The sequence below is a fragment of the Haemaphysalis longicornis genome, unplaced genomic scaffold (genome assembly GCF_048455015.1).
Source record: "Haemaphysalis longicornis isolate Haplotype H1 unplaced genomic scaffold, Haemaphysalis longicornis Haplotype H1 scaffold_2, whole genome shotgun sequence".
Lineage (NCBI taxonomy): Eukaryota > Metazoa > Arthropoda > Arachnida > Ixodida > Ixodidae > Haemaphysalis > Haemaphysalis longicornis.
Window position 1 is genome coordinate 158,421,827 of NW_027526295.1, and position 14,689 is coordinate 158,436,515.

Here is a 14,689-nt window from a genome sequence, read left to right on the forward strand (position 1 = left end):
AACCGCAAAAAACTAATTAGGGAAAAAAAAGAAGTGGAAATTGCATTCAGGCCGCATGACGGGCAGCCCCAAACCCCACAAAACATAGAGTACCTCATTGGTTCGAAATAACAAGCACACGGGGACTACAAAATATGGACGCACTTCAAGGAAATTCCTTAATTTTACTTATGACGCGTTGCAATCGCTGTAACAGGAAACAAGCTGTTCTGTGCAGGGACTGGTGGTAAACCATTCCTCCATGTGGTAAACCGCGTACAGCATTTATTTGTTGTTTATTCGTCGGCACAAATAAAATTCAAACAGTGCAAAAATACAATCCATAAAACAAGAGAAATCTGGTCTTTTTTTACATAATTGTTTCTCAGCCAAACTACTTCTTTCTGTCCCGAAACTGCGCAGTAGAGTCGGCAGAGTTCCCTGCGGACCAGTTGTGAACATGGCGGCGCCCACGAAGTACGCAAAGCGCGTGTTGTTCTAGCCGCGTAGTGCGTTTCGTTGGTACGGTGAAAACCGCTGAGTGCCCCCAAGTGAACTGGCGAAGCATACGGTCATCATGGGCGAACCACAGACACCAAAAGATGACTCATTGCGCAGTCGCTACATGGCAGAGGACGACTTCATGCTCCGGCTGGTCGACACGGTGCCCCCCAAGTATTATTTTGACGCTGACACCGTGGAAGCACTTACCGAAGAGATCAACGAGAAAGTGGCCCACCGATCACAAGGTACACTGCGCGAAGTTGTTGTTGTTCCTTTGTTTGTGGCGCATACCCACTTAAGGAATTGGCCAGGATCGGGAGCTTTTTTGGGGGCTACTGTGTAAGGAAACTAAATTTGTGGGAAAAAATGGATGAGAATAATCGCGCAACAATTATAGGAATTCGTAGAAGAAAAATGCGTACTATGCGAGACGTTGACGCCGTGCCTCGTGGGAAATTGCTTCTCTGTCTTGCTTTTTTTTTTTTATCTTTCTCTCAGCTGCGCTAACTTATGCGAATCATAATGACCTTAAAATCATAATGAATCATAAAAACAGGTATTGGCACCTAGAAGTCACTAGTATTGCTGGCGCCAGACATCGTCAGTAAAATTTATTTTAGCACGCGTTAAAGCATGTCTGCATAGCTCTTTCACCCCGCTCTCTTTTCGCAATACGTAAAAACGAAATCAAACTGGGGCTAGCGTTAAATCCAAACGTCATGTGCAGACATGCGGCCTGGTCGGAGCCCAGGTCACGCCGGCTTCACAACTCCCGGTGGGAGCAGTTTGTCTTGACTTTTACCAGTTACTTAGACCAGTTAATAGCCAGTTGCTTTAAGTGCGCTGGCGTGCTTACAGATTGGTAATGCGCACAGTGCCTCGTTCCGTCACACAACAACATTGGGAAGTTCGGGTTTTGACATCTCACTGACGTCCTGAGAGTTTGGTTTGGGCCCGTATTGTGGACATCTAATGCATGTTTTCAGAGTTGCCACTAAAGAGACGTTTGCAAGGCTCATCTGGATTCACATTTCTAAGCGCCTTCGAGTATTTCAAGTTGAATCTACTTACAGCTGTAATGTGTGCACTGGCCATACAGGAAGCTTCCGACCAGCCATGACAGCAGCCCACCAATTTGCTAGAGTTCTTATTTCTCACAACGGGCCCTATCAGAGGTCATGGTCACATTTATCTGTAAGCAGCATGCAAAATGGGCTCTTTGGTAAACATACTCAGCGACAGGCATGCTTGTGATGCAACAAGCAGCATTGTTTACATTAACAAAACATCTGCGGCGGCGGCAAGCTGCAGGGTACATATTGATAGCTCGCCAGCAGGTCTAGTTGTTTCAAAACTTCTCAAGGAATTCTGTTCTTTTGCTGTTTTGGTGCGGTCTTTTCTGCTGCAGTGTGTGATGCTTTTATTCACCCAGAGAACTGGCATTTGCTTTGAGTTCCACTCCATGCTAGAAAGAGCTTTTTAGAATGCGTGCGGCATTGTGGCTGCATTTGAAAAAAAATAGATGGGCAGGGTACCAGTCACACTCACTCCGTTACTTTCTCAGGCCTTGTCAAAACCGCTAGTGTGTGCAAAGGGTTTGTTTTTTGTTGGGCGGCGATGGGGAAAGATAAATGGCAGCGGTGAATGCAGCGTTGCCATGCCCATGACACACCGCAACATGAACTTTGCAATGGTCTATGAACATTTGTAAATGTAGCCTAAATGAAGATATATCATTGTTTAGACGGCAGGCAATATCGACTCGACAACGCGGCAAGTGTAAAGCACCAAATCGTAAAAGAAGTAAACATAAAGCTCTCATACACACAGTAGGGGTGTCAAGTGGCTGAAGGCCCAGTGCAGACTGTCTAAAGGTTGACCAGGTTTTTGATATTCTAACCTCCCAGCTGCCTCAAATATTTCCACCCAGTTTGGGGGGTCACCAGATTGCTCTAAATGACAAGCCAGTAAGTGCCTTGCACTTCAAGGCACAGGGATGATCTGCGTGTATCTGCTCCTGTGTCACAGGCATCCACAAAGCCTTACATCCCCCCCATTTCATTCTACTGTAATCGCCAACATCTTGCTCAGACATTCACTATGCATGGAATAGGTTGCCCATGAGCTGGAAAGACACTCATTCTATGCATTGAATCTTGTGTGTCAGTGCCCGTGCATACCGTTATGGAAAGAACATGGTGGCTCGACATCATATTACTATCGTTTCTGCCACCAAACTGCTTTTGAACAGCTGTCAAGCAGCTATCAGCCGAGTCTGCGCAAAATGTGCTCAATGTTCGGGCCGGGGTATATTCATGCAACTTTTTGTGGTGCGGCAGTTAGGCAAAAAAAGGGAACACAAGCATCAAATCTTGACAACAGGCTAGCTGTGTACTCATCACTTGGAAAACAGCGCGGAACGCTTGGACGAATAAGAAGACAACCGCAAGCGCTGACAAACAGCTAGGGTTGCTGGCCAGCGCTTGTGGTTGTCCTACTTTGTCCAAGTTTTCCACTCTGTTTTTTAAGCAATTATGAGTGCGCAGCTAACTCTTCTCACTAGGCTACAGGCCGAAAGCATTAGAGCACGCAGTCCCTTTTCCCCTTCAGCGCCTGTTGAATGCCTTCACGTCTAATTCTTCTGTTATCCAGGTCTCACAAAGAAGGCTCACAAGGTGGCTCGCCTCGACCCGGCGCTGTACCAGTCAGTCAGCCAGCTGCTGCAGGCCGACCAGAGCAGTAGCAAGAAGGTGGCGCGGCGGAAAGCCAGTGAGTCGCTCCCTTCCTACTTAGTGCCTTGTCTTGTGGGCGATCGCCTCAGAGATTTGCATGACATTTGTGTTTGTCATCAAGTAGGTCACAAACAGAGTTACTTGATATAGGAGTTGCGAAACTCCCCATAGGCCCCGTGCATCAGAAAGTGGCCCTACGATTGGTCCACTGCTTTGGATCTTGTTTTACAGTGTCGCCATCTTTTGGTGACAAAATAAACTATACAACTTGCTTCACCGCTCGACGACCTGGGCGAGAAAAGGTATTTGAGTGCTTAAGTAAATTTGTTATGCCAAAGGAGCCCAATGTGCTCAACTATGCAAGTGTTTTATATACATACGAAGCAAAAGTAGTAAAAAGAAATGCGACTGTGGGGTGAATCGTCGCTTGCACACTGTCGTCCACTGCGCGTCTTCGGTCTTCTGGCGGCAAAAAAAATAAATAAGTCACTTCAACGACTTTATGCCAGCCGAAACTGATTATTTAGAGCTGCTTGATCGGCTACTAGATTAGTTTTGGCATACAATGAGCTGTAGGCTAAACGATAACTGCAAATTTAGTACTTCAGTTCGGACCAATGTTGTCCCGGAGTGCCCGCACAAGCGGCAGATGCGCGGATGTAAAAACAATCGCAATTGATAACTTACGAAAGCACAAAAATAAAGAATAATGCACTTTGAATATAGTTTGTTTTTTAAATAGTGCGTGCGGCGGTCGCAGTGGCGCCATGGTACGCACGATCCAAAGCAGGGAGTGTCCTGGTGCAGGCCATTTTTTGAGGTGGAGTTTTGCAACTGCCTACATCGAAGAGCTCTGGGTCACAAACAGTGGGAGCACGATGTAAAGCGCGTAAACCTAGAGCCTTTCTTCTCTTGAATGACCCTGTAGAGTGCTGCTGCAGGGTTTGATGACCTAACGGAAACAGGGTGTAAAGGGACGCAGTGAGCTGGTAAAATTATCCCACGACGCACAAAGGCAGTACGATTGGGGACATATTGATAGTGCCGAAAGACAGGACAGAAGATAGGAATGCACATGATGCTGTACTACTGGGGCCCTTTGATTTTCAGTCTTTGTCTCATTGCGGATAGTTTGTGGGTGGTATTGCCACTGAAGCTAATGATACGTAAGAAATGAGTACCAAGTTGTGTCTCAGGCAGTCCGTGACAAGTCTGGCATGGATAATTGAAGAGCTCCACTGTGTAAGAAAGGGATAGCGTGAATGGCAAAGAGCACCGAAGCTGTGGCAGTCAAAATAGAACAGATTTCTTTCAAGAATATAGGCTGTGCAAACTCTTTAAAATAGCCATAAATCCTTCATACTACTCAAAGGCCAAGTTACGTTATTGCTGTCTGACCGGAGAAAATGACAGCAACAGACCAGTCTTTTATCTTTTCGTTTGCTGTCAAATTTTCCATCGATAGGAGTGCAATAGCATTTTTGTAGCCACCTGTCTGCATTTTCTTGCTGCATTGTCATCCGTGATTAGAGCATGGTTAGGAGTTCAGGCTTGTTCCTATTTCTCTCCCCACGTGCTTTAGGGCTACTACGTCCATGCATTTTGCTCGTGTGCCATACGGAGAAGCGTACCGAGCTCTTGTTGTGCAATAAGGAAGACTAAGGGCTCTTTGGACATGTCACATTGGCTGTGCCATTCGACAATGTGGTACTGCATTTGGAGGTCACTTGGTTGTTGCAAAAGGGTGCAATCCTCTTTTTTCTTTTTTTTTTTTTTGCGAGTACCTTTAGTGGCTTTGGCTCGGCACTGGGATCTGGAATGCTAGTTGGGATGAAACCATCCATGCCAAGCAGAGTCCTGTTGGTAGGGCATTCTTAATCATGCCTTTTAAAGTTTACGTGCAATAGTAATAAAGACCTGAACTGATAGTAAAACCGGGTCTATTTAGCTGTAGAATCAGGGCGAGGTTTGAGGTCTTTGATTTGGCAGCTATAGAAAAGACGACCATGTGTTTGGCACAGCCGGATCAAAATAGCTCTCTTGTTTGCCCCTTATCCTTCTTCCAGCTGTGGAAAAAAGACAACCAGTGCACACAACTCCTTTAGCCAATAAAAAAAAAAAAAAGAAGTACGAGTGCCTGGGAATGACGAAACCCTTTATCTCTTTCTCACTTTTCTGACATGAGCAACATGAATTAGGGGCTTTGTTGCACTCGGTGAGGCTTGCAAATGCTCGTGACCCCCTCCCCCTGTGGCCTACACTTCAATACTAATATTTGGCCACGGTATCAGCTGTCTAAAATACGACTTTTTAAGCTGAATTACCAGCATTGCAAATGTGCTGCTGCATTCCTTTTTGGTTGAAGATGGCCAGAAAGCTCACCTAGGCTTGTTTCCTAAAGTCTTTTTCTTTTCTTTTTCTTTTTCAGAAGCCAGTCTTCACTCAGCTGCTCTTGATCGTGCCAGCAACCTGGATGAGCTGAGGCAGCGGCTGAGTCACAAAATCCAGGAGCTTAGAGGCAAGTTTCCTGCTGTTCAGCGCTGGGAGTACTTGTCAAGGATCTGCGATTTCTTTACCAGCAGATTTGGTGTAGCTTTTGTGTATTGAAAATTGCTGAGTAAGGAACGGGGAACTCCCCGATTAGGCACCCATCATTCACGTTGCTGTTTAGGAGAAATGCATAAATGTGAATGTATTCAGTTGACTTACTACTGTGGAGTACACGTTGCTTATGTGCGTACTAAATGCCAGAGGCTTAAGTGGAGGGGGGCAAATTTTGAGTGTCATAAAAAATGCACAGTATCTTAAGGCATTACATGTGCACCAATTAGAAGAACAGGAAAAGAAAATTTAACAAAATTGGTTACCAAAAACATTTGCTTCTATTAATTCAGAAGAATACTAAGTAAAGTGTTGCAAATAAAAAGGGTGAAGAAGAAAAAAAACTTGGAACAGTTTATTCAAGGTAAAATTTGTGGTGGGAACTTGAAAATTGGCAAGTAGCAAGAGGTTTAGAGGACTTAGCTGATGAAGTTTTACGACGTAACACGACATGGAACTGGAGGTGTAGGAGTGTTCTTGTCTGCTCTGTTTGAATTTCTTTATAGCAGAATGAATATCAAACAAATTTTGGTTTGGAGCTGAGTTTGCGATAGGCATGGTGGTGCCGACTTCTGATGACGAGTCGACGAAGTTACCTCTTAAAAGAAAAATGTGGTCTTTAGCTACAGCATTGCCAGTAGTTTTGCCTGTTAGTAAAAAGCAAAAAGAAGTCCTTTTTAAGGATGCAAGCATTACATTCACATTTATTGTGTGCTTAGGATCAGTTATCTAGGACAAGAGAAGTATTTTTGCATCTTTACCAGTATTAGCGATTGTAGTTTGGACAGCCACAAGCTTGCAGACATTCTTTTTAAGTTTGCAGCAACATTTCACTTTTTGGAAAAATCTGTTTTATCAACATGGGTGTTGACAGATAGTAACTGTCCTTGTGTCACATTATATAGCCTACATTGTAAAAAAAAAAGAAGGTAGACACAGTTTTTGTCTACTAGTTTGATTAGCGGAAGACGAGGGTTAGCTTTGCCGACTTCCCCCTCAGTTGTTCCATTGTCTTGCTGAATGTTGGGCGTCATTGCTCTCCAACTTCCTATCTGTAGCCTTTGGAGGCTGAGCAAAATATTTTTCTTGAGATACCTCACCTTGCTAGTGTGAGATACCGGAGTACATAATCGTTTGCACGTGTTTCAAAAAGGTAAATGCTCATCTGTGGCTCATGACTTCAGGAAAGAGGCCCAAGGGAGGCGAGCGCAAGGCGACCAAGCGAGCAGCCAAGTCGCCAGCCAAGCCAACACAGGCCAAGAGGCCCAAGCCAGGCCAGGAGGACACCGTTCCTGACGCTGGAAAGAAGAAGAAAGCGGCCAAGCCGCAGCCAGCACCTGCCGTCTTTAATCGCGATGGCCGAATGGTGTTCAGCAAGTTTGAGCTGGCTGACACGACGGTTGGCACCGAGCCGAAGCCACAGGTCAAGCCTGGAAAGAACAAGAAGAAGCAGCTGGTGCGGCAGCTGGAGACCCAACAGGAGAAGATGCGTAGCCTGGAGGAACGGGATCCCGACCTTGCTCAACATACAAAGAAGAAACAGCAGTGGAACCGTGCACTGGATAGGGCACAAGGGCTCAAGGTAATTTCGTTTAATTTTCTTTGGAAACTTCGGGGAAGGGGAAGGAGGGGGAGGGGGGGGAAGCTTAGGTAAATGGCCGAAATCAGTGCATTACTTACCACTGGTCAAGAATGAAATGGTTTCTGCTGCTGAGGAGAAGGTGAGGAGTTAAGTTTCTGGCTACTGTGGCTGCAACGCCAACAAAGTCGAAGTGTAAGGCACGTTAGTGAGTAATATTGCTGCATTTGGGCACTTTTGGGGCTGCAAAGGAGAATAATTCTTTCTCTTTTCTTTTTTTGAAAGTCCAGAATCCTTTGGGGCACTTGTTTGACAAAAAAAATAGTAAAGGTGAATTCCTCAATTCAGAAAATTAAGCCTAAATTCCTCAAGTACCTGACATCATCGGAATTGTCACTGCAGGGAGAGAAGCATTGGACACTTACAAAGTTCTCTGCCTGCTTTTTTGGGGGGAAGAGATAGGATACAAACTTTGCACAGAGAAGGCAGCTGCACTAACGCACGGGTGCTGTGTGACAGCATCTATAATTGTTGCTCGTTTGTCTCTTATGGGATATGTCATGGGATGTGAGAGGCTGCTCTGTGTTCTGACCAGGTGGCATGCGAGAAACTGTAGAGCCAAATATGTATCTCCGCTGTGTCTGGAGGTATGTAAGAGGGGACGAAGGAGCAGAGTGGTAGTATGGCAGGAACCCGTGTTAGTTAGGAGCAAGAAATAAAATTTAACCACATCCCTTTTTTTTTTCTTTTTTTTTTCCCTCCATTAGCCAACTTGACTTGTACCTTTTGAGACCACTGGGGGTGTCAGCGCAGTACTCTTTCCTGTCAACAAAAGCTTTGGCTTGCAGATTTGATGTCTTGTGTCTCTGATTAGACATACGTGCTGGTGATAAGACCATTAGACAACGTCTGAAAAGTAGGGTGAAACTAAGCAAATAAAGGCAATTATATAAAAGTAGAGTTGGGGGCTAGGCAGTGTGGCAGCCTTCTTTTGGCACCAAAAAGGTCACCTGTTTTAGAAACAGCCCACATATGCATGAACCAATTCATGTCATCGTGGCAGTTTCCAGTACTTATTGAATGCTCATGTAGATGAAGTTGGTCATAGGCCTTGCTCAAAAGTATGAGCGGATAGAAATAAATGCGTTAGAACATGTGCCTGAGCTTTCAAAATTCCGTTTACAGGAAGTGGTGCACAACTTAGCAACTTACACCCTTTATGGGGTCACGAAGGGGTGTAAAACGCACCTTTTTGGTACCAAGAGGGTGCTTTTTTGCATGGTGCCAAAATGCACCGGAGTAAAAACGTCACTTGAAAGGATTATTGCAATGTACACCCTTCCTTTCTGGTGTCACAGTGAATGGGTTGCCTTCGCCTCATGCAGGTGCGGGATGACCCCGAGCTACTGAAGGCAACGCTCAAGCGTCACGAGAAGCGCCGCCAGCAGAGTCGCAAGAAGTGGCAGGCACGCACCGAGCACGTCCAGCAGAAGCAGGAGGAGCGGCAGCAGAAGCGCCGCGACAACATCAAGGCCCGCAAGCAGGCCAAGCTCCAAGGGAAGATGAAACGCCTCAAAAAGAAGGGGCGCATCGTGCCGGGATTCTGAGCACCCATGGGCAGGAAGTGCTTCTCAGTCGTCCGTGAGCAGTGCACAGGCCTCCGCTCCAAGTCGAGACCCCAGTAGGTGTCGGGGCATCACCCATTGTCGAACTTTCATGTGGCATTGTATTGTGTCATTGGACTGTTATTTCGGACTGTTGTCGACCTGCGCCTGTTGGAGCACCAAGCTGTGTGACTTGAAGATGTTGGCAAGCGTGCTTGCGCTGTGCATTTATTTGGTTGACAGTTTATTTGTTCTCGTGCAGCAGTTTAGGTGACTGCTTGTTGACAGATTCCTGGTGGCTTCGCGGGTTTTGGCACCTCCTACGATGGCTCACTGGCCCGCGCAGTGTTCTGCTAAATACGAGGATGTGGGTTCGATCCCTGAAACAACAGCTTTTTTTTTTTTCTGATAGTTGCAAAAAATGAAAATTACCGTTTGTAAGATTTCAGCACATGTACCGGTAAATTAATCCATAGCTACCCGCCACGGTGGCTCAGTGGCTAAGGCATTGTGCTGCTGAGCACGAGGTCGCAGGTTCGATTCCCGGCCGCAGCGGCCGCTTTTCTGATGTAGGCGGCAAGCAAAAACACCCGTGTGTATGAGGTTCTGGCGCACGTTAAAGACCCCCAGGTGGTCAAAATTAATCCGGAGCCCTCTCCTACGGCACTTACAAACCTTACAATCAACCAGTCAAATTAATCCATGGCTCTTCACTTCAGTGTGCCTAATAGCCTAGGTATAGCTTCAGCATATAAAATTTCAACTTAGATTCAAGTTTATTTGGTCATTTACTTATCTGCAGGCCATTTAAAGGTTGCACGTGTTCTTCCTAGAATGAAAAGGTACGTCGAGGAGGTCGATATCTTTATAGCAGAAACATTAAGTGACTAATTATTAAGCAGAAAAGCCACTGTCGCGGCAGCACTGCAATGAGAATTGAAGACGCAAACGAAAGTAGTGGCATGCACTGAGTTACAGGAAAAAGGGGAAGAGTGGTGGTGGTGGCAGCAGTGACTGTCAGACTGCTCAGTCCGGCCACTTCTGCTTCTCGTGCTGAGTGACACAGCAGCCACCTGTCAGTCAAGGAGCTCTGTGTGACACAGAACTTTCTGCAGAGTTCAACTGAGCATCAGTGCCTTCGCGTTTGCAACTCATAACTGTGAAATTGTCTTCAAAATATCTTTTTTTTATATAACTGTGAAATTGTCCTCAAAATGTATACATATTTTTTTTTTTTTTTTTGCAAACATGTTTTCTTTGAAATTTGCCATGCATGTGTTTGCACTAGTGTTGTCGAGGTTTATTAACATCACTTCCACCTTAAATGATACCTGCACGGTCTTACAGTGTGGTTTTCGCAGGATGTGCCGTAAACATACGGCACAGCTGGGCAACTAGCTGACTTGTGTTTCAGCTTCATCTGACCAGTAATAATCTACGCATCCTGAATCTGTAAACCTAGAAAGCTGAATGTTAATGTTCCCGAACTCGTGGAAGCATTCTAGTAGGGTGCTTGGTCACATAGGCCATGTTAGATCAAATGGAGCGCGGCTGGAATAATCGAAGGCCTCCTCTGGGCCATCGTATCAAAGCCTCCAGAACATTGTTAGCGGTTGTCGTTCTATAGGTTTCCATACAGTTCTCACTGTGTGCTGCCAAATGGACATACTGATATTCGTGGGTATAAATGTCAAGTCTGTGGGACCTACTGGAGAGACTCGGCTGTTCTAATGGAATGTGGTTGTTGTGCAGGTTTTCCTTTTTCTCGAAAATGTTTTTTAATGCTTAAAACCTGTAGTTTGTTGTTTTAACAACATTCATGAAAGAAAGGTTGCCACATACACTCCATGTACATATACTACATACCCTGACCTCAGTGTTCTGTACTGAAGAATTTCATGTCACCATTCTTAACAGTGATGTCGCAAATCATGGGGGAAAAATGTATAAGAGAGCAATCATTACCTGTTTCACGGTTCAGTCATTTTCTGCCATATTAAACTGCTGCTGCTGAGAGTATGTGTGTTCGAAGCCCTTTCATTCGTGTTGGTCCTTTGGAGCCCGTCAATGCCCTGCCAGTCAGTTGAACCTGTCGTGGTGTCTGCATGGCCACGAATGAGCGTTGTATTTAATGGTCGCTTGTGGTCACCTTTTTGAGATGGCTTAAGTTGTCTACTCTGTGCAGCTATCTAAATGTAACATTTTAGACGTGACAATCAAAGCCAGGAGAGCGCTTTGGGTGTTGCAAAGATCTGTGGAATTGCAGCAATGTTGTGATAATTCAAGTTTGGTTGATAAAGCCTATGTCAACCGCTGAAAATCCTTGAGAACCATTATAAGCCATCTGTGGTGTTTCAGTATCTACGACTGTAGCGAAAAAAATACAGTGCGAGACACCTGTTTCTACAGCCCGGCCGCACTTGGTAAAACATGAAACCTTGAAGGCACGGCAGGCATTGAGCAGGTACCTCACTATGTATGTGTGTTTTTTTGAACATGTGGACTGCCATGACAACAATAAAAACTGGCACTGACCAAGAATATTTATAAAATACAAAAAAGACGTTTCGGCTTCTGTACGGGAGCTGAAACAAGGTTGTGAACAAAACAAGATTGTTAGACAAAACAGGATTGTGAACAAGGCGCCTGTACAGGAGCCAAAACATATATATTTTTTTAATTTATAAACATTCTTGGTCGGTGCCAGTTTTTATTATTGTCACGCGTTTTCCCGACCAGTCGGGCTTCCGTCCAACCCTCGATTTCATGCTGACTGCCACTTCTCGATTCAACGTATATTTCTGACTTTGCCCATCCCCCTCCGCTGCAACTTTAATGCGCAAGTGAAGTATCAGGCCTGTATCGTGCTTGCCACTGATGCCCACATGCCTCAGGTGCGAACGTGATTGACGTTCTCAAAATACTTTCTCTGCAGCAGGAGACGTGGGATGCTGAAAGGGAAACGTTTAGCGGTATTTTATGACAGTGCTATTAAGTGTACATCACGTTTCTTGGGCAGCCAAAGGTGAAGTAAAGTGTGCAAGCAAATGTGTAGTGTTGAAGAAAGCCCCCAGAGAATTGCTGCAATGTGTCACTGGATGGAGTGCCATACCCAAGGGTTCCGCAGCCCCCTAAAAGTGTGTACGTCACTGATTGCTGAGGTCACTGGTTGCTGATCACAAAATACTTATGGATACCAATAACTATGCAAGTGATGTACATGCTTAACGTACGCGACTTCTACATCTGCTCTCTCAACAGCAATCAGCTATGTTGCGATGCCCCTAAAAAATTACCTAACAGTGAAAATAGATGTAGGCTACACCCACACACAACCCAAAACATCCCTATTTAATGCGAAAGCATTAAATGTCTAGATGCGGGAAAAAGCTGCAGTCCGACGTCGGCATTGGTGTATGAGACAGGATAATGGCTCCTTCAGGAAAGTAACATGGCTTGCATACAACGTCACCATGACCCATTCTGGTGGTGGTGATGGCAGATTTCTCAGCGCTATTCGAGATAAGAGCAGGAGGTAAGTTCACATCTTTGCACCATGCACACGTGCACCAACATGGCAGCAGCAGTGACGTCAGTGCAACCTACGATGTTTGCGAATAAAAACAAAAAAAAGTTAGACCTCTGCTAGGCAAAAGAAATCTTCATGGGAAGTGGAGGGTTGCTGCAGCTGTGAGTGTGGCGTTTGGCAGCTTATCAATCATGTGCCCCGCTCACTTGGCAGAGCCACGGTTACTGGCAGCGCAGAACTGAAAGGAGCACTCGTGAACAAGGCTGTTGCCAATGCAGCCCTCACACCCCACATCATCAGAAAATGGATTCACCGGGCAAGATCCCCACCTCCTTACTGTCGCTACTGTCAAATGTCAGTGTTTGCCACCCTCAACCACTTAATCTGGTGCTGCACCACGTTTTCTTTGTACCGCCCCATACTCATCAATGCTATGCCTCCCAGTGCCTCTCAAGATAACCCCCCCTTTGACGACCCTAATTTTCTCACAGCACTTGGGGTGTTTCATGTTTGGCCTAGAGGGGGGTCTTTCAAGATTGGTGTAGGCCAGGGTCTACCTATCATATGAATTCATATGATTAGGGTTGTTCGTTTTGTGGTTTTATATTTTTGAAATCCAAGGGGTAGGAATGAGGTGCTATTTTTCAAACTGATAACCAGGGAGAAATCTGATTTTTTTGTAAAACCATTCTGAAATTCGGGTTTTTTCCGGGTTAGATATACATATTTACTAAGTAATCTACTCAGTTTATTTTGTCAGTATCACGAGCTTCATAACTCTAGCGCGGTATCATAGGTATCATACTATCCGAAATTCGGCGTTTGTTTTGAAATGGAGCATTAATGACGACAGTAAAGAGCATTGATAACTTCTAAGAAATGAAACGTTTTATTCACAAAAAGCTGGTAATCGATTTTTTACACATCCTTTTTTGCATACATATCATCTGCATGCGCAGCATGTCGGTCTCCATTCCAGACCTGTCCGACCGTTCAACGTATCTCAGCTGGGAGAGAGTTCTCTCGAAATCACATCTTCCATTAGCTAGGCACAACAATGCAATGCAGTGCAGCATTTGCCAGCCTGGCGTCGCGAGCGGTAGAGTCTCGCCAGTACTCAATGAGTTCGAAAGCAGTGTTTCTGGGGCTTGCTTCCAGCAAGTACTGGTTCAGAACGGCGGATTGTCAGGCCACGATTGTGCGGATTGCTGCTTTGGAAAGGCCCATTCGGGCAGAAATCGGGTTTAACCCGTTTCTCCTGAAACATGTTCGGGATGTGAAAATAAAGAAAGACTGCATTTTACCCAAAAACAAACAAACCTACATACGTTCCAAGCCCTAGCCTGGCTCTGCTGTCTGCCATGATCTCTTCTACGGCCTTCATGGCCTTCCCCTGATAAAGGATTACAACTCAGGGGTGTTCAAGTGGGCGATAATGCTTTCGACTTCGAGTACATATATATTCAGTTAAACCTGGATATAACGAAGTTGGCAAAAATTTGAATTTTTTTGTGTGTTACATTTTCGTTACATGGTGGTTTTGAGTTGAAGCTCGCGTGAATGAAGCGGAAACGAAACCAAAATGCTAGACATCAGTAACGCTGATGTCTAGCGTTCAGAGATTTATTTCACCCTGAAAAACTCCGTGAATAATGCCTTCTGCTACCGTATTCACAAACGTAACTCAAGTATGACTTTTGCATTTTGATACTTTTAAAGGGGCCCTGAAAGGCATTTTGAGCACACTAAATGAACTAGCGCAATCGCTAGATTGGGTCGACAACGTCACCTGTGCCAAGTATTACTCTTTTACGCGCAGCGGAAAGCTCACACTTTTGTTGCAAAGTTTGTCGCTTTTTTCTCACCCTTTCCTTCGTGTTTTTGGACGCCGCCATCTTCACATGTCTACATCATCGATTCCCAGATGTTCGTCATGAGCTAGACATCCTGCTATTGGGCGGCTTTTTCACGCACTTCCAGCAAAGAGATGAGTCGTCTGCTCAGCGTCGGCTCGCCGGCTGATCTGCCAGCGGAGTGCCGGAGTGCTTTGACATTTTACGACAAACGAAACAAGTGTAAACAAACGCTTAACCGTTTGTATTGAATGCAACACGGCCATAACACGACGTGCATTTTATCTTACGTGAGTACGTACCATAAA

At 45.3% G+C, this 14,689-nt stretch overlaps 1 protein-coding gene across 1 annotated transcript; it reads left to right on the forward strand.

Moving 5' to 3' along the window:
* Positions 1-436: 436 nt before the first annotated feature.
* LOC144169385 (surfeit locus protein 6-like) lies at positions 437-12,338 on the forward strand. Its single transcript, XM_077698504.1, has 5 exons — positions 437-728; positions 3,136-3,252; positions 5,644-5,733; positions 7,001-7,398; positions 8,781-12,338. The coding sequence occupies exons 1-5, from the start codon at positions 557-559 to the stop codon at positions 9,000-9,002; spliced, it is 999 nt and encodes a 332-aa protein (XP_077554630.1). The 5' UTR covers positions 437-556; the 3' UTR covers positions 9,003-12,338.
* Positions 12,339-14,689: the final 2,351 nt, after the last annotated feature.

Excerpts from the sequence above, each read along its gene's own strand:
- LOC144169385 (XM_077698504.1), top strand. The coding sequence starts at position 557 with ATGGGCGAACCACAGACACCAAAAGATGACTCATTGCGCAGTCGCTAC. Across the intron at positions 3,253-5,643 it reads GGTGGCGCGGCGGAAAGCCA|AAGCCAGTCTTCACTCAGCT; the intron begins GTGAGTCGCTCC and ends TTTCTTTTTCAG. Across the intron at positions 5,734-7,000 it reads CAAAATCCAGGAGCTTAGAG|GAAAGAGGCCCAAGGGAGGC; the intron begins GCAAGTTTCCTG and ends TCATGACTTCAG.